This window comes from Solea solea, chromosome 8 (assembly GCF_958295425.1).
Source record: "Solea solea chromosome 8, fSolSol10.1, whole genome shotgun sequence".
NCBI classification, from domain to species: Eukaryota; Metazoa; Chordata; class Actinopteri; order Pleuronectiformes; family Soleidae; genus Solea; species Solea solea.
Genome location: NC_081141.1, coordinates 25,931,473 through 25,957,624, shown reverse-complemented (window position 1 = coordinate 25,957,624; position 26,152 = coordinate 25,931,473). Strand labels below are relative to the sequence as shown.

General features: G+C 38.9%; 1 protein-coding gene across 2 annotated transcripts; it reads right to left on the bottom strand.

The window, feature by feature from the left end:
* Positions 1-335: 335 nt before the first annotated feature.
* On the bottom strand, positions 336-24,576 carry LOC131464322 (alpha/beta hydrolase domain-containing protein 17B). 2 transcript variants are annotated; one of them, XM_058636750.1, is made up of 4 exons: positions 24,336-24,576; positions 19,979-20,455; positions 6,248-6,427; positions 336-4,925 (listed from the first exon to the last, which is right to left on the bottom strand). In XM_058636750.1, the coding sequence occupies exons 2-4, from the start codon at positions 20,443-20,445 to the stop codon at positions 4,706-4,708; spliced, it is 867 nt and encodes a 288-aa protein (XP_058492733.1). In that variant the 5' UTR covers positions 20,446-20,455; positions 24,336-24,576; the 3' UTR covers positions 336-4,705. The 2 variants fall into 2 exon arrangements, with proteins under 2 accessions (XP_058492733.1, XP_058492732.1); XM_058636749.1 differs by lacking the exon at positions 24,336-24,576 and adding an exon at positions 22,985-23,482.
* Between the last annotated feature and the right edge of the window lie 1,576 nt (positions 24,577-26,152).

Below are 26,152 nucleotides of genomic sequence, written 5' to 3'. Positions count from 1 at the left end.
TTGTCTAAACTTAAAAATAACAAACACTGATATAAAAAACATTTTTATCGATTGGCATTGTTATTTATTCGTTCATTTAGTTAGTATTATTATTTTACACCTCTTTATGGTCAGGGTGCCGGTGAGCAAGGCATTCAACCACGTTCACTACTGGTGAGTAAAAAGGGATGGGTCAAATGCAGAGTTCAAATTCACCTTCACTAATTGGGGTGTGTGCGAATAAAACTAATTCTTACCTCTGTTTTTATGAAATAAAGTCATTGTTATTATTTACTGTAAATAAGGACACAGAGTAATAAGACGTTGTTTCTCAAATAACATTTTATTTTCTTCTGTGTTAGAATTACTATATTATTAACAATAATAATAATAATAATAAGGTTATCACATACAAGTTCCTTCCGTATTGAAATAATGCTATACAAAATGAATCTAGAGTCAAATCAGAGACGGCATTAGTCGAGGTGACGAGTACAAAGGTGAAGTGAACGACGGCCGGTGAGTTAGAGAAAATAAAAATGTGTGAGAATGAACAGTTTGTGTAAGCGAAACAAAAATAAGACAACACGTCCAGTACAAATAGCATTTATAAAGTGAAAAACAAACAAATAAAAGAAGGCATAACCATGTTTTAAGACGAATGAGTTATTAGGAAAGTAAAAAAAATAAAAATAATAATAAAAGATAAATGCCTGACCAATCCTGATCTGGATCAAACACAGGCCGCCTTCACTTGCTCTCCTGAAGGTTTACAGTAGCACCCATTGTCTTATTGGTTAATTGTCGTTTAACAACAGTACTTTTTACCACGTTTGTGAACACAGGCTCAAGTGCAATACAGGTATTCAAAAATGTCCGTCAGGAAAAATGATCAACCGAGTTGTCAGTAGTCCAGTCGTGGTGGTGTTTTCTTATACAGACAGACAAAAAAAACCCTAACGTTTGTGGCACGCAGTAGCACTTTGACATTTACAGGCACTGGCAGTGCTTCAGAGGAGTCACGAGCCGGCCGACACTGCGGCGTTAAAGAGCACGTCAACACACGACGACAATGGTTCCAGAAATACTACGCAGATGAAGAGGAGGATAAGGAGAGACAAAGGAAAAGAAAAGAAAAACATTCCATTATAATGGAGGCCTTTAATTCTGAAACACTTACTCTCACATAGTCCCTGGTCATTTTTACTTCAGTCCTGATTGGAAATAGTGGTTTAAGAGTCTTATTAATGAGAGGCTGTTAGTCTACGGAAGAGGATTAGGGCCACATGTAAAAAAATTATTTTGAAAGAAAGAACATTTTCTCTGAATTCTGACTTTTTCTTAATCTCAGAATTCAAATTTTAATCTCAGGATTCTGACTGCTGATTTTTTTGTTTTTTTACTTTCTTACAAAAACATTTTCTTTACATGTGGCCCTCATACTCTTCCGTAGTTAGAGTCATAAAAACAATGTCATAAAAAGACATGTCTAGAAAATGTATGATTCATAAATACAATATTTAACTTTATATCAGACTTAAAGACGGACAAACACAGTCAATGCTGGGCTTTTTGTTTTTAAATAAATTCTAAAGGCAAATAGTCGTCATTTCAAATATTTAGTTTATTTAAAAAATGCTCCAGTATGTTGTATGTATATATATATATATCTTAACTATAGTGTATTGATACTGATAATACAGTGACAACACATCAGGGTGACGTAGTAAGTAGGAAATGTGTGTGACATATCTACGGGAAACATGACAAGCTGTTCAGTGACCATCATTCTGTGTCATGTTCTTCTTGTTTTAGATCGTAACACTGCGTTGTACCAGTTAAAGGTCCAGTGTGTAATATTTACGAGGGTTGTTTATTCAAAGAGACTGAACACACCGCAAAAAATGCTATTCAATCATTTGATTGATTTGATTTTTGTCCAATATTTCAATATTCTCAACTCCTGAGAGCATGAGATCTAGTTACATCAATACAGGGTTCAGAAGATGCATTTAAAGACTGTGGGGAAATGTAATCACTTCTGAAGTAATCTACAGCGTGTTGAGCTCAGCGGAGCCGCTTCAAGATACTTTCAAGAAACCTCGTAAACACAATAAAGTCCAGGAAAGAAATCCATGCTGTTGCTGCCACCTTGTGATAATAAATGCTCCACAAATTAGAAAAGTCATTGAAGTGAAAAGATTTGTTTTTATAAATGTAATCATTAAACATTTGTTTTGTATATTTTTAATAGACTACAAATAGCTACATTTTTAAGTGTATTATAATTTTAAAATAAAAACATGTCTTTTTTGTGGCCTTAGAATACGTCGTCTATATGTACTTTAGACGAGGGTTGTGCTTTACTAATGCGGCCGTCTTGTGCTGTCGTGTTTCTACAGCAGCCCAAACCCAACAAGTGGGAGAACAAAGAGTGGAGCGCGACGCAGTTTCCCAACACACTTAAGAAAGGATGGGGTTAAATCAGGGGTCCCATAAATGGAAAAAAAGTTGAACATTATACATAATATATATAGCAATAATGATATTTGTGGTGATATTTCATAGCTTTTCAAAATAAAAGTGTTTGTTTTGCTATGGATCGATAAATTGTCTACATTCAAAAAAATGGACAGAAACAAAATAACAATTATGACTTTATGTTAAGTGGAAGGCCGCACAAATTTGATTGAGTGGGCTGCAAGTGGTCCACGGGCCGCAGGTTTAAATTTTTGAATTGATAAACTAATCATGTTTGGTGATTTATATCAAATTTCATACCTGTAATTTAAAACGTACACACACACAAATCTTAACTAGGAATTTTGGGAAAATTCTGCAAATTTTGTTTAAGGACCCCCAAAAATATCTCCTGCAGCCCATTTTTGGGGCCCGACCCAGTGTTTGGGAACCACTAGTTTATACATCCAACTTGAGTGTTGCACTGAATAACACCACGCCTGTAAATGGGCGCATCCAAGAAGAATACTGGCCGTGGAGATGCGTCTTTAAAAGTAGCTCTGATAAGACCAGACAGACAAACAGAGGGTTCTGGACTCTTGGAGACTCTTAATTGACTATATGTACAGTCACTTTCTAGTTTTCAATAAGCCAGACCGCCTATTTCCAGTAAGTTGTCAGCCAAAGATGTTTTACAGTCTGTGTCTGCAGAAGTTTCCGAGAGTGTTTAGCTATGAATTATAGAATTTTATTGGCGGCTCTGCCGTCGTCCCTTGTCCCACGACAGGACAGGACAGGACAGGACAGGACACGTTGAATTCCTCAGTGCTAACGACTAAAACAACAACTAAAAGACAGACGTAAACAAAGTTTCCCCTTAGCGACGACTGACCAGGCATTAAGGAGCTGTCTTATATTTTGGCAGAAGTTACACATAATCTGTGTCAAACACTGTTGAGACACTTGAGACACTGATCGTCACACGTCTCTTTTACCGCTTTAATGTAGCTTATCATTTATGTTTGAGGTGTGAAAATGAGAGAATAAAAGGTGGTTTCATTGTATCTGATCTACTGTATTCACTATATGGCAGAGCGTTGTGTCGTTGACTAGAGGTAGACCGATATTTGCCTCACTAAAACTTTATTTTGTCATCCACAGGTTTATTTTTATTTTTGTTTGATGATCTGTTTCATATACTGTACCTAATGTTTAGGTATACTGTACATGTAAAATGTAGATTGGAGAGACTGGTTACAAAAGTTAAGCAATTATTGGTATTATTTTCAGCTATGTTTTCATCAAATGGAAGAAAAAGGGACAAAAAAATAAACAAAAATCAGCCCATATCGAATAACCCATAACCTCCATCATAGACTTCCTAGTGGTTTGAAGAGTATTGACGCACGTTTGCCTGTAGGGGGCGAGTATAAACAAGGCTGTAACTAGCAAACAAAAGGATCAGAGGCTGAAAAACAGCTGACAGAGCTTTCGCAGGGGTTTTCGGGACATTAATTACACAACATACACTTCTCTGTGTGTCTATAAGTCACTTTATCAGACTAAACATTTGGCAACACTGGCACAGCTAAGTAATAATACGTCTTGTACAGTTCTTCAGTGACAGCTGATACGTGCAAAAATCATGTATGATATAAAAAAAACAAAAACATCCTCCCCCGCCTTAAAAAAAAAAAAAGAGTGGTAACTGCACTGTTTAGAACCAGACCTGACCTCGATATTTCAGATGAGTTCACCTGGATTAGTAAGAGTGAGGTCCATCTCTGGTCACTGTTTCTCAAAATGATCCGAGGTCTTCAGTAAAAACTGTGGACCTCAAAAAGGCAGCAAGAATATGACACAGACACACACACACACACAGTGCACGTACACATGGTATATGTTGTCTGTGCACATGACTATTTCCTCTTCCACTCATGATGTGCAATTTTTTTCAAACATGATAAGGAGAAATCTCTAAAAGCAAAAAAAAAACAAAGTCATGGGTAGTTGTGAGTTCACAGCTGCAGCTGGAGGAGTGGACGGTACCATCAGGGCCTCGGGCCGGCCCGGCTGGAGCCTCCAGGAGGAGAAGTGTTTGATAAAGAGACGCTAGCCACCGTAAAAAAAGTCAGTAATACACACACAGACAACACCTCTACCTGCATCACTTCACGACAAAAAGACCACCCCTGAAACCAACATCCTTCTCTCCTTCTTCTTTCTTCTTCCTTCTCCTTCCTCGTCTCTGTGTCTCGCTCCCCCTCTACAAGTTGACGAGCTCATGTGCAACAAACTGTTTGAGTCTCTCCAGGTACTGTCCGTAGAGCTCGACGTCGTTGTGTCCGGCCCCCTCCACCCAGAGCGGCTCCACCGGGCGCTGGCAGCGTTCGTACAGCGCCAGGCCGTGAGAGAAGTCGATGACCTCGTCCTCCGTACCGTGGATTACCAGCACCGGTGAAGTCACCTTGGAAATCTTGTCGATGCTTTGAGGAGGAGAGAATTTAGAGAAGAAAGAGGGGGAGGAAGTTAGGACTCTGCATTGACTTCCATTCATTTGGACAACCGAAACAAACCAATTGTAACCATAACCAGGTAATGTCTAACTCTAACCTTAACCATAACCTAGCCACAATTTAAATCTTAGCCCTTAATTTAACCAGTTCCTCAGAAATGAAGTTCTGCCTAATTTGGATCCAGTTTGGGTCTCCATGAGGACTACTGGTCCTGACAAAGTCAGTGTTTGCGCCAGAAAAGCTCCTAAAAAAGGTAACAAATACAAATACAAACACAGAAAAAGTGAGACCTGTGTCAAGATGTTATAACAATAACCACTTCATTCCTGTTTAAAACCCACAATAAATGATATTGACCCCCAGAGGGAGCAATTGAGAAGCATTTCTAACTCCTACAACTCATTTAAATGCATTAAGTATAAAGGGAATTCAAAGATATTGATGATGACATGTGAAAAGACTTAACTATTTAATGCCGAAGTGTGGAGTTTGACTGAAGAAATGTCTTAACTAATACTAGTAATTGACATCATAAAGACAGGTGATTATGGGTTGGTTTAGGAGGCCTGTGTGACCAGATCTAATACAATTAAAGGACTAGTTAGGTTTGGACGACTATGTCAAAACTGAATTCTTTACCTTTGATGTCAAGAGTACTTAACATCATGAGCTTAGGTTATCCTTCTTCATCTTTATTTTATGTTTTAACTAATATTCCACTCCCACTGGTCATTTTTGCCAAGATTTCAATGTTTTTTTTGATCAGTGGGAATGAGTTTAATCAGCATTCTGTACACGTGGGGGGTTCTATTGGCTTCAACTGTGATTGACACTGATGGGAACACAAGACCGGGGGGTGAACACGCTACGAATTCCTGCGTCATTTTGCAGAACAATGCAGTGACGTGTGTTCATCTTCTGGCCGATAGCATAGCCAGTAGCCAAGGATGTTTGTAGCAGACGGTGCTCAAGATGTCTTCATTTCATATGGCACATACTGTCTTCATAGGTTCTCTCCTCGTGTGAGTATAAACCGGGCTTTAGGTTTTATGTGAATGCATATGCTGTGTGTGTGAGTGAGAGAATCGATGTTTAAACTTTAAGATCCACGGAAACAACAGTACGATAAAAAGCTAACAGATAATCAGAGAAAATCACACAATCCATTTGTTTGTTTTGTTGACAGCCCTTAATCATATACAGTGTGTGTTTGAGTACTGGCAAACGTTGGCGGCAAATGGAGGACGTGTACTTTCCAGTGGACATCATCTGTAAATAAGAGTGTTACTCACTTTGGGAAGGCGTCAAAGCAGTAGGTCTTCTTGGTGTCGGGGAAGGCGACTCTCATGCCTGAGGTGAGGGGGGAGTGGAGGACGACGGCGGCGCTCTCGTAGCGAGACGCCAGGTCCACAGACGGCACGGTGCCAATGCTCTGGCCGTACACGATCACGCTCTCCGGCCGGATGCCGTATCTGTGGGGAGGACACACACACACACACACACATTAGGGCTGATGAGTCATTTATTCTACAATTACTAAATTAATCGAGGACAACGCCGCAGTTAAGCGGCTAGCATCGTTGAAACTGAATATAAAACTATATTCTGAAAGTTATTCTGAAAACTGAATGAGTTTGGTTTGTGGGCAAAACAAGACGAGACAAGAGCATCATCTTAATATTAAATAAATAAATAAATAAATAAATAATCGATTAACCAAGAAAACAATAGATTGCACTGTCATGCTTTTGTTGATCATGGACAGCATGACTACACTATACTACAAGCCAGAAATAAACAGGTTTATTTATTTAGTGTACCGTCCCGGGAGCCGGAAAAACAGATCGACTGACAAAAAACAGAAATCTGCATTTGTATGATATTAAACGTTCATTAAAAAAGGTAGAGTGTGTAAATATTAGCAACATCTATTGGTGAATTTGCATGCTGCAACTCAATAACCATCATCCCTCACTTCACAAGTGGGTTGTTGAACCTATGGAGCCTTCATTCAGCATCAAAACTTAAAAAAGATGTTTATTTGGTCCATTGTGGGCTACTGTAAAAACATGGTGGTCCAAAATAGCTCATCCAGCTCCTGATATAAACATAAATATTCATTCTGGAGTAATGGAAAAACAATAATTCATCATGTGTACACCATTCATTTATCTCCAATTTCTGCCGCATGAAAGTAACGTCACTGACATTTTTACACACTGGACTACACATGGGCAACATAAGGCCCTGGGGCCACATGTGGCCCGTGAACCAATTTTATCCAGGCCGTGACTAGGTTTCCTCAAGTTGATGCTTGCCGATTTTTATTTTGGTTCAAAATGTGATATAGTATGAAGTACATATAGCATATTTTTACAGCATTTTTTTTTACATTTAAAATGTAAATGTTACGCATGTCGCATATAAATATGGATTTAATGATTATTATTTCTTTATAAACTTAGTTGAGGCCCTTTGCTTGCTTTATTTGGCCCTCAGGTAAAGTCTGTATTTGTACATCAAACATAAAAGTACTCACACCGACTACTGTACTCATCATCGTCTGTATTTGCTGCACACGCTGGTCCATGAGCAAACACGCACCTGTGTGCTAACAGAGAATGACTCACGCTCATCAGCTGAGACGTCACGTGGCAGTGACTACTCGGTCATTATGGACTCCTTCTGAAACAAGCACGCTAATGTGTGATATACAGTGACTTTCTGCTGTTCTTTCACAAGCAGAGACGAGCGCCACTGAGGTCTCGTGATTCAGAAGAGAGGAGGAAGAGAAGGAGGAAGGGAAGGAGGAAGGGAATTACAGGAAAACCAGCTGAAATGGAGCAAAAAGAGATACAGGATTGAGGCCGAGGGAGAAGCGGAAAGAGAGCGAAGGAGGAGGAGGAAAAAAATGGAAGAGAAGACATTCCACAGATGATTATAGAGAATGTGACGCACTACAGTGAGCGAGTGAGCAGTCAGCTGACGAGCTGAAGCCTGGTCTGAACACACTGCATCACTGTCTCGGCCTGTGTGTGTGTATGTGTGTGTGCACTGGTGGAGAGAGTAGTAGTAGCATAGTAAACAGCAACAACTGGCACGACAACGTCCCTGCTCTACTCTATTATTACGACGAAGACACCGAACATTACCGGCTTAACATTACAGCCTCTGCCACTGCGTGCCGAAAATACACGCTGATAAACAACACGTGAATATCAAAGTGTGGCACCACCCAGCCCCGCAGTAATGGATTATTGTGATTAGGAGTTCACGTTACCTGCTGCTTTGTTCAAGTACAACTGGATTCTGATTTGATTAGGGCTACAATTAACCACTATTTTCTGGGGATGCACAATATTATAGGTATATATTAGTCAATATTGGCTGTAAAGGTCCAGTGTGTAAAGCTTAGGCAATTTAAGTGAACAATCACCTGGTTATTACCCCATAATGAGCCCTTTATATTCATATCAGGAGCCAAGTGAAGTCTATGGAGGTGGCCATTCTGGACCACCATGATTTTACTAGGGACTAGGGCCAAGATCCCCCAATATCACTAATGACTCAAAACAGTGGGCAGAAAAGGCTGCTAACGCCTTGATTTCTATGCTGGCACCCCCTACAGCTATTATTTATTATTGCCTACAATGAATTAAATGCATATCTAAATCTGCTGCGACATGAGTATGAAAACTATCATGTTAATTTCACTACAGAAGAGACTAAATGAACTCTGCAGTTGGGCGTGGGTAAAAATGTAAATGCAGTATATCGGCATATGGCCAAAAGGTCCAATATAAAGGGTTGGGAATCGTCAGAGACACCACAAAACAATATTATCATGATACAATATCACGATATTGCGATATATCACCACCACGAAAAATATCGTAATTTTCCCCCCACCCCTATTCAATATCATGCAATATCTTTATTTATTTTCATAATTGACTCATCTGTTGATTGTTTTCTCAATAACTCAATTAGTTGTTTGATTTGACATAGAATGTAAAAAAAAAAAAAGAAATGTCAACCTTGAAATGATGATGTTCTCAAACGTCTTGTTTGATTAATTGATTGTGAAAATAATCAAATAATCATTAGTTGCAGCCCTACAGGAAACCTGGCTGCAGGAGTGTAGGCCAACTACAACAAAGGTTACGATACTTGAGTGCATCTTAAGTGCAGGCAAGTCCACTTCAGACAGGATGTGTACAAATAGACACAGTCTACGTTGTAAACAGTCCTCAGGAGAAGACAGAATCTGGTAGCTGTTGTGTGTCAGCTGGCCTTAACGGATTATAAATAGGGGTGATAATGCTACTAGTATGGCACAGGGAAAAGTGTTTGCAGACTGTGCTGTTAATGGCATCATTAACTCCACAGGCTGGTTAACATTACAATAATGTAGCAAGTTTATGAGCTGCAAGGGTTTATCTATGGTACGACGAACATAGCAGTCATGAGAGCAATCGAGAACAACAAAACGATACTCATGTTTTGTTTTGGGCATTATTTTTTCTCTAAAATAGACTGTATTCAAAAAAGTCATTGTACTTTTGTGAAGAAGAGGTTTATTGGGAACCAACACCTTCCAAACATCTGCAGACCTTTTTGATTTCTTTGTCATATAGAGCAAAAATACCAGAAAATATTCAAAGTTAAAATGCTGTAAAATCTAGTAAAGGTTTTACGAAGACAAAAAAAAATCCCTCAAAACGATGAATTGATGATTAATTTAGAAATAGATTAATAATCGATAATACAATTTATTCAGCATAATCTTCCTGATATTAAAATAAACATTTAATTGCTGATAATGTAGACTCCAGTTCAGTTTGTGGAACAGGACGGTAAATATTAAATGAATGAATGCATTCATTTTTGTCTTTTAGTTTTTGAAAAAGTAGTCTAACGTTGCTCAAAAAAGGAATAGTCTGAAGTTCAAGGTTTATTTTGGCATAATTCATCAAATAACCCAGAATATTAGCAACAATACCATCCATCCATTTTCTACCGCTTTATCCTCCACATGAGGGTCACGGGGTCATCAACGACACCATTGAAAAAAAACAACTTATTTTACCTTTTAAGGCTTTTCTGAAACCTGACAGAGCACTACACAATTCTCAAATATTAACAACCCTCTTACATTATCATTTCCTTCTCTATGGAGAAAAAAGGGTGGATTGCTGGATGCACTTTGCACCCAAAACAGTCTACACACCTGAAATAAGGGAAATAAATAAGTGTCAACTCTTTCTTTTTTTCTGCACACTAATGTTTAATAAGGTGAAGTCAGGGATAAATGTCACGGTGCATTATTTAATTTAAGTGCTTGATACACGGAGACTATTTGCCTATTTAACTTAACTCCTGTGGCACTCCACCTGATCATTAGTCATAACTTCACCTTATTCCTGAACAACACGGCTACATGCACTTTACGTTTTCATTTGAAAACTGTCTTTTCACTTCACAGCGATCGGCTTTGATGCAAGCGTTTCAGCTCCACATGAGCTGTAATCTGCGTCCAAACTAAAGCCTAAAACCAGTGTAAACAGGAAGTTGATTTTCCTCTCTTCTGGTGTTTAGTTTCAGTAAGCAGTACAGTACTAACGAGAAACAACAATGGTGTGAGACAAAGTAAGAGCAAGAATTTCTGTGAGGAGAATGACAACAATTAGATGTGAAACTGAAAATGTGAGTTGATGGCACCTCATTCTCTTTCACGGATGATTGTCAAACTGTGGCGGATAGGAACCAATGCAGGTGTTTGTGTCATTGTTTTCAAAGGTTTCTGTTTACAAACTTCTTTGTTTTTGGTGCACTAAAACACAAGGGTAGTGTGGACAGCAGGAATTATGTGTTTGTAAAGTAAAAATAAGTGGTGTGGATTAGGAATAGACATTTCTAGCAAACAAGCTATTAGAATATTTGATGGTATTGTTCACAACATGAACGGGAGCAGCTAACAAGATGCATTCAAAGACCCTGGTAAATTTCACCACTTGTACAGATGTCCAGCGTGTTGTAGAGAAAACTAGATGCACCATAACTTTGGTAGTCATGGGAGTAGAAAGAATTGTTGTGAATAATCCCTCGTGTGGATATAGTCTGAGGTGGAGTCATGAAGGTTAAGGTCGTCGGCTGTGTCGTTTCAAAACACTTTGTTTACAGTTTAGATATGTTTTATCTCGTGTCCTCCTCAGTGCTGTTTGGTTTTATTACCGCTTGTTGCTGTTGTTAGCGATTATCTAAATGTGTCGATGCTTATCAAGTCTACGTCATTCTCCACATCAGGCCACTAATGCCTGGCCAATCCTTTGACACACACACACACACACAAACTGGCCACATGGATGTTACAGAGCTGTAAATCTTGAGTAACAGTCAGCTGAAACTATCTTGACAGATTAGTCATCAGGTAAAACAACATTGTGTGATAAACGCAGCAAAGGCTGCACCAAGAGAACAACTTTACATGTGAATGAAATAAGTAGGACTGGGCGATACAGGCTATAAATCATATCTCTGGTATATTTTTGGCTGACAATTTTTATATACCAGTATTTATCATGGCTTTCCTCTGTGTTCAAGTTGCTTGGCAATAGCCAATTAGCCACCTATTCTGTGTCTTTATCTGCACAAGAGGTTGCAGAGGTTTGGAGTCGTCTGTTGACTTGTTAATTGTCGTTTATGTATTTCCTATAGAGCGTGTATGTCTTGTGGGGGACACAGTCGGGGAAGGCTGTGCTACGAGGACAATCACAGCGCAGATATCTGCAGCTGCGCGGTTGTTAAAAACAACACTGTGACGGGCTTTGACCCTGATACAACAGCCAACAATTTGCTCCATTGCATTTCAGCCTGAATGGACCTCAACGAGCCAAAGCCGCCATGCACCATGGTTACACCCCTCCCCCAAGCCTTCATCAATTTCGACTCCTGACACAAATCCAATCCATTATGCATCACATCCTCCCTCTTTCTCCCCATTCTGTCTCCCTCTTGGCTGCCCACCTCTTAACTCCCTGAAGACCAAAATGATTCTCATCCCGTACGTGAAGCAGGGACTAATAGATATTTTAAGATATCCTAAACATATGGGCAGGCATGTTTTGACAGACCTGAGTGCCATCAGGAGGATCCTCTACTGAAACGCTTCAGTGCACCTTTAATTCTCTTTTACCTCTGCCAAGGACAGAGGTTAAGTGTTTGGTCATGTTTGTTTTTCTAATTTTGAGCAGCATATATATCTTAAAATGTAATGGATGGATTTGGATGGAATTTTGTGGAGGTGTAGTTTATGGCCCAAGGACGACATTTTGGTATCTATTGATCTTACTCATTATGAAATCCAGATCTTAATCTGTACCAACTGTTTCAGTGCAAAGGTGTCTTTGACCTGTGCTACACTAGGTGGCCAAATGCCCCCTTTTAGCTCGTCAGTATTGGCCATCGGTGCCATTTTATGTCTTTCTACCATTAATTAACTTCAACGCATTTCATTTTTCAATATGACAGAGCATACATTTGGTCTTCTCATCTGTTCAAAAACACACTGGTCTGGATTTTACTGTTTTTCTTGCTGGTGGTGTTTTTCTTCTTCTTTTGTGTATTAGATTCTTCTTTTATTTGCGGATCAAACCTCAGGGGTGGGAACTGTGCGGCATGTGCAGCGCACCCAGGCCAGTTTGAGTCCATGTCAAAGTATACAGTATATGCAATGGTAATGTGACTCCCAACAGCATTACTATAAATGGGTTTGTAAGTCATTGAGAGATTCGATTTACAATTTCAGTCAGACTAACATGTTTACATGCACTTTAAAAGTCCGGTTTTAGTTGGACTAACACAATAATTCAATTTTCCTACCATCATGTAAACATACTGACCGTGGGAAACTGAGTGCCATCTCTGGTTTTACTGAGAATTTACCTCGTCATTTACTTAGTTTTGATATGTACAGGTGTACAGGTATCTCCCTGATGGCCTGTGCTAAGCAGTCGTCAGGTGAGTGATCGCACTCCACCCATATCATTTAAAACACAGACATAGCAGCCTTTGTGTACCCACTACATAAGACCAATACCCTCTGACATTTTTAACTGAGGGAAAATAAACAGACACACACTGTACATGGCGAGTTGCCTTCCTCTGTGTACAGACTCCTTCTCAAAATAAAGACAAAGACAAACTGTTATTTGATTTGGACCAATCAGAGGACTAACCAGGAAGTGACGGTTTTTCCCTTTTTGTTTTTATTGGCAGCCGTGTGGGGAGGACCTTGCTCTCTAAGCTTATTGGAAAATTGGTTGCTAGGCTACAGCTCAATATTAGAGTGAGAGTAGCAGGATTGACTGTTGGCCTGCCTTCATTTCTGAGGGAAATAAAGAGAGGGAGAAGGCGGGCTAACTGCTTTCCTCAGTCACTCAAAATGAGGGAACTGTACCTTTTTCTCCTCCTCCTTTTCTCCTCAGGTGAGTTGAGTAGAGAAATTCTCCTCCGAGTAATGCTTTGAACAATAATAGAGGCTGTGTGTGACGGCGTAAACCTGCTGTCAAATAAATCAGCTGAATCATCTGACCCACTCCCTGCTCAGGTGAAGGAGTGTCTCCTTCAAGGCAGAACAAAGGAACCCGGGAACGTGCGTGTGTGTGGGTGGGTGTGTGTCTGCTGTTAACAAAGTGATTGGCAGACATGGTTGAGTTTTCTCATACGACAGTGGAGCAAAATGAAAGCAGCCGTCCGTCACAAGAGTGCCAACACTCGGGAGACGGTGAATGTGCTGACTGCTGAACCATGAAAAGAAACTGAATGATACAGAAAACCAAAAAATGAAGGAAGAAAGGATGCGTTCAGAATGAAAGACACAGTACAACAAACACAGGGAGAGAAAGAGAGTGATGTCCCATTCCCCACTGGTCAAAAAAACGGGTAACCCTAGATCAGCGTTACTGATGAGAGAATTAATTAGGTTAAGCATTTGTTTTCCCACAAAGTGAAATATGCTAAAAATCGTGTCCAATTCGGTTCCGATTCACAAGGTCCCAATTGGATTCCATTTCCGATTCAAGTTCATTCTATATCTAAAGATTAACTGGTGCATGAGTTAAAACTAAAACCAACTACAGTGTGGCCTTATAGGTGATAACTCAAACCCTAAAAACCCAGTGGAGTTCAAATTATACAACCTTGAAGCCCACCAGACAGTTTGGAGTAATCACCAAGACCAGCAGAGGTCACTGTGAGCTTAACAACGTTGGCGAGTTGTTTAGCGGTGACAATGAAGAACACAAACAAGTAAATATCAATATAGGCCCAACCATTTAATCGGTCTACCTCTACACATGACCACAGTTTTCACAGGAGATTTGAGCAGAGGATACAGGAAATGGCACATATTAAAAAAATTGACCTAAGGATTTTATGAATCGATATCGGAGCTTTTAAATGAGGTTCAATATGAGAAAATCTATTTTTTTAACCCAGCCAAACAATTCACACAGGGCAGAAGAACCACTGGTGATGGGAATGGCATTAAATCCTATTTTTAGTGGTCGTACTCAGAGAGAGAGAGAGAGAGAGAGAGAGAGAAGGAGGCCTTTTGATGTGATAAACACAGTCTAGTTGATTCATGTTCATGCTGGTTCAAACGGCTGGGTCGTCTTTCATAGGAGGCAGTCAATTATAAATCTGACACAAATGTTAAAACAGCACACAGCAGAGTCAAAAAGGCAGAAACTCTATGATATACACTAGGGCTGTTAGGAAAACAGGCTGTCAAAGCAGTCAAATTAGATAACGTAGCTGAATGGTGAAATTTTTTAAGCTCCAAATGTATGGAGTTCTCAAACTCATAGCCCATGCCTATTTCTGTATGTTTTTCAAAATTAGGATTCACTTTCAACACAAATGCTTTTATTTTGAAATTCTGTGAAATATCATCAGAACATAATTGTCATTGCTTTATGAGGACATAATTTTAAGCTCATATTGTTTAAACAGATGCCCACAGGCCATTTGAGTTTGAGAAGCTTTGTTTATCTTTCAAATACAAAAGGAAATCACTTTATGAAAATGACGAAAAGAACAAACACAAATTCCAGTCAATATTTTGCATTTCTTCTCTTTTAAAAACACACACTGTCCTTTGTGACACAAAAACCGACTTCAGTGAGACAAATTAACACAGAGTGGCCAGTATTATACTGAGATCTAACACCGTATTCCACACTGTCTGCATCTGTGCTCACAGACAGCATAATTACTACTAACAAAGTGCAGCTGATTCAAGAAAAAAAACAAAAAAAAAAAAACAAAGCCCATGCTCAGCATTTACTGTATACGTGTTTAACTTGTCTTGACTGAGAGCCAGGGGGAAGTAAGGCTGTGTGACTGTTAACCACTGGACTACATCTTGAATATCTAGTTTTCCTTGTTCCTGTAAACTTACAGGAACAAACGTACGTCCAATCGGATTTAAATCGGGGGAACTTTCTTCCCCTGATTTACATGCGGTCATATGATATGGAGGGCCATGTGACGCAAGTGTTTGTAACTGGCTTTTTAAATGAAAACAACTCCAGTCTTCACACGTTGTGTAATAGGAAGACCGGTCGTGCCAGGCAAATTCTCCTCCAACACTACACAAATGAGCTTCCATTGTAAGATTAACTTTTGCATTCATGTCAGAGGATTGACAGCCACATTCTGCTCCACACACAAATCACCAAATATAATTATATAATGGGTTGTGTTTTTGCTCTGTTCATAATAGAATAGAATAGAATAGCTGTTCATGACTACATGTGGGAACGGTAGAGTCTATGGTGTATCAAGACAAACAAGTTAGCTGGAAAACAGGAATAAAGCTGTTGAGTATGGTGCTACTGTATGTATAGTAGCAACAGAGAAAGAGTATAATATTAAAGAGCTGCCCAAAAAGCCTTTCTTATGCTTGTGTTCTATTTCATTTTCCCCTCACATTTAACATTTGTGCAACAGTCCTGTTATTAATGAAGCACAACAAATTGAAAACACCAGTGTTTAGAGGGGTTTCAACATTAAAGTGAATTACTCCATTTGATTATTCCACGTTCACACATGCGTGTGTGCACACACACAGAGACAGACTGGCCACCAGAAAGGCTTGCTCTTCGTCACAGCATTGGCCAATTTCCTGTGTATAGAACCTTTAAATCAAAGATTTCCTGTTTAACTTGCCAGCTTCCTTATTTCAAGGTCATTGGTAAAAGAAAGCCAACTCTTCTGAATTCTGCTAAGTTGTGGATACTGTTGAATGTAAAAGAAAAACCAATAGTTAGTAGCTACAGTATAAAACCATAGTCAATACAAGACCAGTACTTGAATTTGGCAGCCGTAGCCAATGGTAATTAATGTAATTTAAGGCCTATGTACATAAACAGTGAATTATTCAGAGGCACATTTCGATGCACCTTCTCTATTCACCGTGATTAAAGGAATAAATTATACAGACAAGGAAAAACACACACAGAACAGAGGGAGCTTAAATGGTTCTTTCTTATTTTGAAATTATAATCAGTTTTTGGTTGGGTTCTGTTATTTTTCTTTTTTTTAGCCATCTGTATATTATTAGTCATTTACACTGCACGTCTGTAATCAAAACTGTTGATGTTACTTCATCGATATGGCAGCAAATGCTGTGATGATTGTCTCGAGACACTTGAAAACCTTTATTTCTCACAGATCTGCAAAAATATCATCATTTTAAACATGTTATTCCTACATATCGCATGATTCACTATGCACAGACTATAAACATGTAGCTCAAAATCTGCAACAGCATCTTAGCTGAGTCATGTTGTAGTCTGTTTGTTACTTCTTTAAGGGAGAAGAGCATTTGAAACTAGCACTCAGTAGATACTCGAGTTTGTGACATCCGTATCAGAAAAAGTGGTCATATTCCTAGTCCTATTCAGTAACAAATGCTAGTTACCAGTTAACCATCAGTACTTTGAAATGTCTGCATTGACCACAGAAGGAACAAACACCCATATGAGCACACGAGAAGCTTCGTTTTGTCACGTTATGTTTGAGCTACTTTGCATTCTCTCTCTTTTCTACTACGCCTTTTTTTTTTTTCTTTCTGGTCAACCATTCTTCCTGTCCTCCCTTAGTCATCTGTTTGTCTTCCAGCAGGAAGTACACACAAACAACCCACTGCCCTACTGAATTAACCTTTATTCCTCTTTCTCTCTCTCTCATCCACATAGGACAGATACACACTATACTCCGACTTCTCCTCCACATCCTGATCTTGATCAGCGCAGGTGTGTGTGTGTGTGTGTGTGTGTGTGTCAAAAGCACCTGCATGGAGTGCATGCTTATGGGGCTGCAAAGTGAATGTCACGTCTGCAGTTTTACTTAAGGACAAAAGAAGGAGATGACGAGAGGGTGGAAGACAATAAGCAGAGGTTCTTCAACCAAAATGGAAGGAAGTGAGGGACACTGGGGTCACACAACTGAACACTGCCAACACTGAGGAAAGCCTTATCTGGAGGAAGAGACTTGGGATGAGAAATTGTGTTTACAAACGTAGTTTCCACCATAGTCTTAAATGTAAATCTATTTTTTATAATTAATGCACTATCGTGAAGTAAATGGCAGCCAATTTCTCTTAGCCAGCAGCACAAAGATGGTTTGTGAGATAATTTATTAGGTCGCAAAATAATTCCGCTGAATATTTTCACTTGAGCTTTATTAAATCTTGATAACTTCATAATCTTGACATAAAAAAAATATTTCTTGAAAATGGCTAGTTTATCAATACAAAACAACAGGACAGTTATTTTCTCAATTAATGAATTAGTTGGTTTGGTCCATAAAATGTCAGAAATTTGAGGTGTGTTCTCCCAAACCTCGAAACAATGATGTTCTAGTGTCTTGTTTGGTCCACAAAACAAAATGATTAATTTTTGAATGATTTATTTGCTATATGGAGTAAAGAAACCATCAACATATTTAGATTTAAGAAGCTGAAAAATCTAAATGTTTGTTTTAATTATGAGAAAAAAAACACTCAGAACTATTAATCGATTGGCAAAATAGTTGGTGATTAATTTATAAATTCAGTGATTATCAATTAATCGTTACAGAATAATGGCAGTAAAAATAGTCATATTTTGGGCTTAGTCATGATGGTTTGTCACCTTTAAAAAGTGGTTCTCCGTCCAAAAAGTATGAGAAACACTGACTCTTGGCCATAGACACTAAAAAATATTGAGGATTTTGTATGAAATAGAATAATGCAGATACAGAACAAGCACGTTTAAGCAGATACTGATCAAAACACATTACAGATTGTGCCAATCAGCAGACGCTCAATCAAGGCAGATCATCAGTGAATTGATAATCTGTGTATAAATAGACATGCAGCACAGCTCCCACTCACACCCACAAAGAAGTTAAATCATAGAAACCACGCTCCCTATTATCGCCTACAAGAACATCATATCATGTCTCCACACATGAGCTCCTGCTCCTGCTCCTGCTCCACTGGTCAGGGGACACTGTGACAAACATACCACAGATGCTTTTATTTTAAGGAGATTAAGTCTGTTTCAGTTTCTCATTCCAGGTTCTGCTCTTTGTATCTGTTCCCGTTTTGGCCATGCACTCTCTTTTGCCAAAGTTTCCTCAGTTATTTCTCAGTGAGTTGGGCTGCGTGTTCTGCTGTCCACCATGTCTGAGTAAGATTGACTCAAGGCTGGCCCTCCTGCCCACAGAGTCCACCTACTGTACAGCCTCATGCACGAGGAGAGTGACAGCCAATCAATGACGACTCCCTTTTTAATTTAAAACTGCAAAATATCTGCCTTGCTGTTGACGATGATTCAACATTTTGAAGTCGCAAAAACTGAGAAGATTAAAAACACTGCTGGCTCTGTTTTCTCGGGGACTACATTTCTGTAGAGACGAGCAAAACAGAAAAACCTTAAGAAACAACGACACATGCTGCTACCTAATCTGTACCAGAAAGACGATTTGTTCTACACATGTGCATACTTGTGTATACTAATTATGACAGTTGAGGAATGGAAAATAAATATAAAAATATGTATTATTTTAATAAGTAATTCATCTGTTGATTATTTTCTCGATTAATCCAGTCATTGTTTGGTCCGTAAATGTCAGAAAATGTTGATGTTGGATAACCAAACCTTGTCCGCAAACTATAATCATTCAGTTTTAATGATTTCTTTGTTATATGGAGCAGAGAAACCAGGAAATATTCATATTTAAGGAGCTGAAAAATCTGAAAGCAAACTGATTAACTAGTTATCAAAATAGTTGACGAACAACAAGAATAACAAACGAAGAAAAAAACATGTATCAAGTTTATAAGAATAACTACTAAAACCAATATAACATTATTCAATTCAAAAACCACAGAAACTGCCATAAACTGTGTTCAGAGGAAGCAGAAAACGTGGGGTTTCTAGATCAGATCAGGTGATGACCACACACTGATCCACTTTCTCTTTCTGATTCGTTCTCACAAAGCTCCATTAAAAAAAAAAAATACTTTAAGTTTCAGTTTCACCTCATCATTCAGTGAAATAAAAACACACACTTTTCAACTTTATTGTATTTTGTTAGTAATACTCTCTGAAACTAATCAAACAAATGCTGAGGAGAGAATCAGCCTTAAATGCTCATGCCCAATAGCTACAATTACACACGGCACCTTTAAGAAGCACTGACACATTTTTTGCACTCAAGTTAAAACCATGCAGTGGTTTCAGCAACATCTACTTTATCACTTGAGTTTATTTTAGTTTCAAGAATAAATGCGGTCAGTGCTCTGATGCAGTGAAACCACATTTGTGAGGCTTATGTTTTCACTCCTGTCCTGTTTAAAATAGCACACAGTGTCTGTGTGCTATTCAGCATTTATCACAACTTCCTGTCTTATATACCCCCCCCCGCACACACAAATCTGTTCTTCATCCATCATCATCATCTCTCCTTACCTTGAGCGAAGGGCCTGCCAGGCTGCGTCGACATCAGCGTACAGGTTCTTCTCCGAGGGTTTCCCAGAACTTGCGCCATAACCCGAGTAGTCGTAGGAGAAGACGTTGCAGTTGATCCGTGACCCCAGGCCGATGTAGAAGCTGCTCATCTGACCCAAGTCCACTGCGTTTCCGTGGGAGAACAGTAACGTGTAACGGGCACTGGGTGAGCAGCGGACAAACATGCAGGCAATGCGGTTCCCTCTTGAGGTGCGCGTCATAAAACACTCGATGGCCTCCTTCTCCCTGGCCGAGTACTGCCAGTCGGCTCGCTCCGAGAGGTGCAGCGTCCACCGGCTGCCGCTGTCATCGCACATGAGGCTGTAGGTGGGCTCTGGGGGCAGGAAGGCCAGCTTGGAGGCAATCTTACTCGGACATGGTGGACAGCAGAACAGGCAGCATAGCTCACTGAGCGATAAGTGATTCATCCTCAAAAAACTGCAACAGGAAAGGGAGAGTGGTTAAAACGGAAACAACATGAACAGAGCTAAGAATGAGAAACTAAAGAGTGGAACGGTTAAGTTTAGTACAGTCCAGTATGTATTTTTTGGCATTTCCATTAGGAATAGTACCAAAATAACTGGCCCCAACCGTTCCATTGTTTGGTACCCTTCCCTTTGGGTACCAGAGTTAAATGGTACGGTATGATCAGGGTACCGTCACCCATGAGTCAGATGATTGGGCAACAGAAAAATGTCACTCCCTTGTGATTGGTGTAAATATTCCGTGGAAGTCGAGGAAACACCCGCAGAGATTGATGTCTTGTTGAGATAAACAGCCATAAACCGAGCAGGAAAAAAGAGCTGCTGGATTTTTCTGTTGAGCTGTTGTCTGTTGTGTCGCAAACGATATGACGTCACGCTATGTGGTCACCCCACCCCACCCAAGGTAGTGTTCTCAATCGAAACACAACCTTGACCCAAGGCTTTACCATTTAAAACTGCACCAAACTGAACTGTACTGTACCAAAAAACTGATTCAAAAACAAAAGCATCTGTAGTGTCTTAAATGACAGAGACTAATTTGTCACGAATCCCCTGCAGACTGATCTCAAGGAAAACACCACAAGAACAAATTAGTGGCAAACTGCTAATAAATGATGTTATCTGCAAGAATGTTAACACTTGTTTTTGTTACATGGACAAATAAGGGGGGGTTCCAGAACTGGAAGCTAAAGACAGATTGATATTTTTTAATGCATGGCTCACCTCAGCGAGGTGTATATATAAAAAAGATATAGACCTCATGACCCCAGGTTTGAGTGTTTCTTGTCTGTCTCCTGGCTGCACAACCACTCAGACAGGGTTGTTGACTTAAAAGGCTGTTTCACCCTGCAACTGGATCCCATCTATGGCAACCTCATAACCATTAACACCGCCTTGAGGGTCGGCAGGTGGTCAGTTGATGACTGTCTATAGCCCTCGTCGGGCGTGTGTACAGCAGTTGGAGTTGTTTTGTGGGGTTTAGTGTGTATGGAGACATTTCTTGAAATGATGCCGTGTTTACTGAAAACATTTAAGATGAAAAAATAAAAAGATTGTACTCAAATAAGTATGCATTGTTTTCTCCACTCTGACTGACTGACTAAACTCATGATTCTCAATGTCAAGTTTCATTCAGGTATTTAAACATGTTTTCAATTCATCTACCATCTTTGTGATGTAGTTAAATAAGGAAACTTGTTTGGCAGCAGTCAGACTTATAGTTTAATTAAAGTCACAAATCACGACTGGCACCTTGATGACTTTAATTCAACTTCATTACCTGTGTGATTCAAATAAACAACAAGCTGTACCAGAGACTATAGCGGGGGGGGAAACTGTGTAAAATTATAATTCTGAGGATGCTGTGACCTCCCAAAAGGATCAGGCAGAACCAAAACTCACACTGGAGGCTCTTTGCTTCCTATATCCCCCAAAATAGTCCATAATCCCCCAGCAGGGCAGCCACAATGGAGCCCTGCAGCGATTTATTATAAAATGGTGGTGGAGGCAGCAGTCGTGTTTCCAATGATCCTAGTTAAGCTGCTGTTTGAGTGTGTGAATGTGTGTTGCATTTATTTCCAGAGGTGCTGTAGACACATATCTGTGTGTAAAAAAAAAAAAGTGATATGCCAATTAACCTGTGTCACTATTAAGTGTGGAGGTGTGACAGTGTTGCAACAAATTATTATTTTTAGTATTGTTTTTTTTAGCTTGTCGCCACAGCGGATGATCTGCATAATTGATTTGGTGGAGATTTTTTAAGTCAGATCCTCTTCCTGATTCAATCTTCCCATTTATCCAGGCTTGGGGCTGGCACTCAAGAGTATACTGGATGTGGCCCTCCTGGCTGGGGGTCAATTTAGTGTGTCCAATTAACAATGAGCAATGACGACTGGGTACCTTGCTCAAGGGTACTCAAACCAACAACCCTTTGGTCACAAGTCAAGTTCTCTTCCCACTGCCTTGAATTACGTTCAGCATTGATTATTCAATTAGTTATTTGAGTCAGAAAATGTCACAAAATTTAAAAAAAGAAATGTCACTTAACATTTCCCAAAACTGATACATGTCCTAAAATGTCTTGTTTTCTCCACAGGGCAAACATATAACATAGTTTTTTTTCTTCAAACAGATACCTTTGTGTCTATAATTTAAAAATAGATCACTCAATTTGAATAATCGATTAGTTGAGTCTATGAAATGGCAAAGAGGGGTAAAAATATTCCTTTAAATTTCTAAAATGTCATATTTCCCTCAAACAAATTAGATTTACTTTTTTCTGCTTTAAAAGAAAAAATCAGACAAGCAAATGAACTAGTAACTGTTCACATTTAAGAAGCTGAAAACTAGAACAAAAAAACAACACTCAAACTGATTAACTGACTATTAAAATATTTGGCGATTAATTTAGTCGACAATTAATAGTCGATTAATCGTCGCAGCTATGTATAGTACTCTAATAATAAAAGAATATTGACATTACCTGGACGGCGACTGGACGCTTGTTTTATGTGTATTCCTCTTATTTTTAAAGTGACAACGTCGACGTGGTCCAATAATAGGTTCCGGATTTTGCACCGACAACTAACTTGTGTTCTTCTCGACGCCAGCAAAGACGGTCAAGTAGATCCTCAGTCAAATTATCCCCCGATTGTTCGGTGTCTGTCGCGTTTGTTAGCGATGCTAGTGTGAGTGTTGATTTCCCTCTCGACACCGCAGCTGTGACTTAGCTGCTGTCGCTGCTGCTGCTGCTGCTGCTCGTCCTCGGGTCCAGAACCTCAGCCTCCTCAACTGTCGTACCTGAATGTTTCCCGAATGAACGAGGACCGACTCAGTCAAAGTCTACACACCGTCGACAAGGGTGTTTTTTTACTCAATACAAAGCCCCAAGTCCTGTCACTCGTCCGCGGTTGTTTCACCTACGAAACATCACCGCCTCAGTTTAGAAAATCACTCTTTCCTGCTGCTTGATGTCTAGGCTCGCACTGAGGGCGGGGCTTATCCTGTCCTTTTCTTTAGGGGTTTTGAGCAATAGTTGACTGCCATCTTCTGGTGACAGTTTATTACTACAACTACAATATGTTCAAGCTCCAGTTTTTTTGTTTTTGTTTTTTCAAATAAATACAGGGTTCCCACGGTCATGACATTCTTGGAAAAGTTTTGACATTAGGGATTGCCCTATCCGATATCAAACATATTTTCTTTTTAACAAAACTTAACTACGATAATTAATTTCAAGGGAATTTCAATATCTAAAAAAAAATAAAGGGGAAAGAAAAACTTAAATGTTGGTTAGGGGTTAAATTCCTACGGTAGCCCCTTGAAAAGTAAACATATATATCAGTAAGTCATTATTATGAGAAAGAAGGTCATAAGTATGAGACAGTATTGAATAGTATATAATTTCAAATTAATTATGACTTAGCATCTCATAATTGTGACACTATCATACTTGTGACATAATACCTAGTCATAAGTCATCATTTTTAAATAGCATCTCATTATTATAACATAGCATCTTTATGAGATGGTATTTCAAAATTATGACTCAGCATCTCATGAAATTACTTAGCATCTCATAATTATTCTCAGCATCTCATACAATTGACTTAGCATCTAGTAATTATGACGTACCATCTTATGAAAATGACTTCAGCATCTAATAATTACAGTATGTCTGTCGGTGCAGGGGGCGGGGCTATAGCTCCTGTCACACTCTCACACACACACAGCAGGAGCATCATGCAGTCACAGTGGAGGAAGTTCAACCTTCAAAAGTCTGGTTTTGTTTCACTAAAAGTGACGCTGTCTTTGTTTGTGTTAGCTGTTGTTACCTGTTCAGCTTACAGACCGTGGTCGGGAATCACAGGGGAGAGACTTTTTCTTCCACGACAGAAGCTGTAGGTGCTGCTTCGGGCTGACTTTAACTTTTACAAAAACGGGTGAAGAACATACGAACACTCGGCGTGTTCAGCGGGAGACTGCAGGGCATTTATTTCTTCCAACAGATAGAAAATAATTTCACATTAGCGCCGTATTTGTCTCGGCTAATGCTAAAACCTGCCCAGTCATCGCCTGCGGTTGTGAAAGACACGCTCGCGCCATCTACGTTTAAAAAACAAGTGCGCGTCTACTCCACTTATTTTGGTATACGTCATCCTGGTGCGTTCAGGAGCTTAAGGAACATACACTTAACAACGATTAACGTTCCGAATTCACTCTATAACTTTATACTATAAAGTTATTAAAAGATGTATATAGTTCCAGCAACTTTTATTATTATCATACACTATAAATCCGTGAAATGACTAGCTGAGTTTGAGAACCATGGTGTTAAACAATGAGATAATAACTTCACATCCAGCAAAGCAAAACATATTCAATGTGTAACATAGATTTTTTTTTAGAGTTTTAATGTGTCAAATATTACATTTAATACATAAAAAGGTTGTTTAATAGGTTTTTGTTAGTTGTGTAAAATGTGTAAATCTAGCAAAAACAATATAGGATTCAGTCAAAATGCTACATGATACATGATGTTGATTAATACAAAGATCTCTTGTCTTGTTTTTGCCGCTCACTCAGTTTTCTCTCTGTCGTCCGGACAAAGCTCTGAAACATAAGGAAACACAGAAAACCATCAAACGAGAAGAGACTGAAAGTTTTCACGAGCCTCGTCGAAAATCTAGGCTCTATTTTATTTATTATAGGGATGGATACAATAGCACACTGCTAATAGTTGTCCAGAAGGGTTTTTTTTATGACAAGGGTTGACAGAGATATAATAGATAGATGTAATACAATGAAAGTAAACTAAATATAAACCAGATTTCAGATGATCAGGTAGCAAAGTTCCAAGATCTCCTTTTACAGAAAAAGCCAACTGTCGGAGCTATTTATTACTTTTCTTAGTGGTAAATTAGGTAGTTAATAGAATAGTTTGTTTATTATAGTTTATTTTGTTTGCATTACAGTTATGTTTTTGATTAAATTGCTTTCCTTAAAATGTTTACTTTTTCATTAGTTTATTAGCAGTAGAGACAATGGATTTGTTTGTTTGCTTTATTGGATTAAATAAAACCATCAAAAACCTCAATAACCCCAGCATAGACATTCAGTTTTCTCTTGCCTGAGTCCACTATACCTGCCCGGAGTGCAATGGTAGCTGTTTGATGTAGTTACTGTAAGTTTATTAAGATTAAATCTGTAAACTGTGACTCAAAATAAGGGCATTTAGAATAAAAAAAAATGTGAAAATCTTGTATTTAGTTAGTTATGTGACAATGGTGGTACCTTATTTGTTTTCTAGCCAAGATTTTTAAGGCGTGATTGTCAAATATCAAGCAGTTATTTGTGCATTATCCATTATGGAATTACTCCAAACCTAATAGTTCAACTACAACTAATCAGCTAAGTACCAAGGTTATTGCAAAATACTCCATTTTTGAAAAAAAAAACATTAAAACTAATAAAAACTAACAAAAACAAACTCATTTTAAACTGATTAAAAACTAAAACTAGTGAAAAATCCAAAACTATTATGACCTTATTGTGTACAACAGCTCCACCTTGTGGGGGTCTGTGTAAGATACAGACTTCAGTGTTGTTAAGTGTTGAAGAAAACAAGTTTTTAATAATGAGACACTGACCT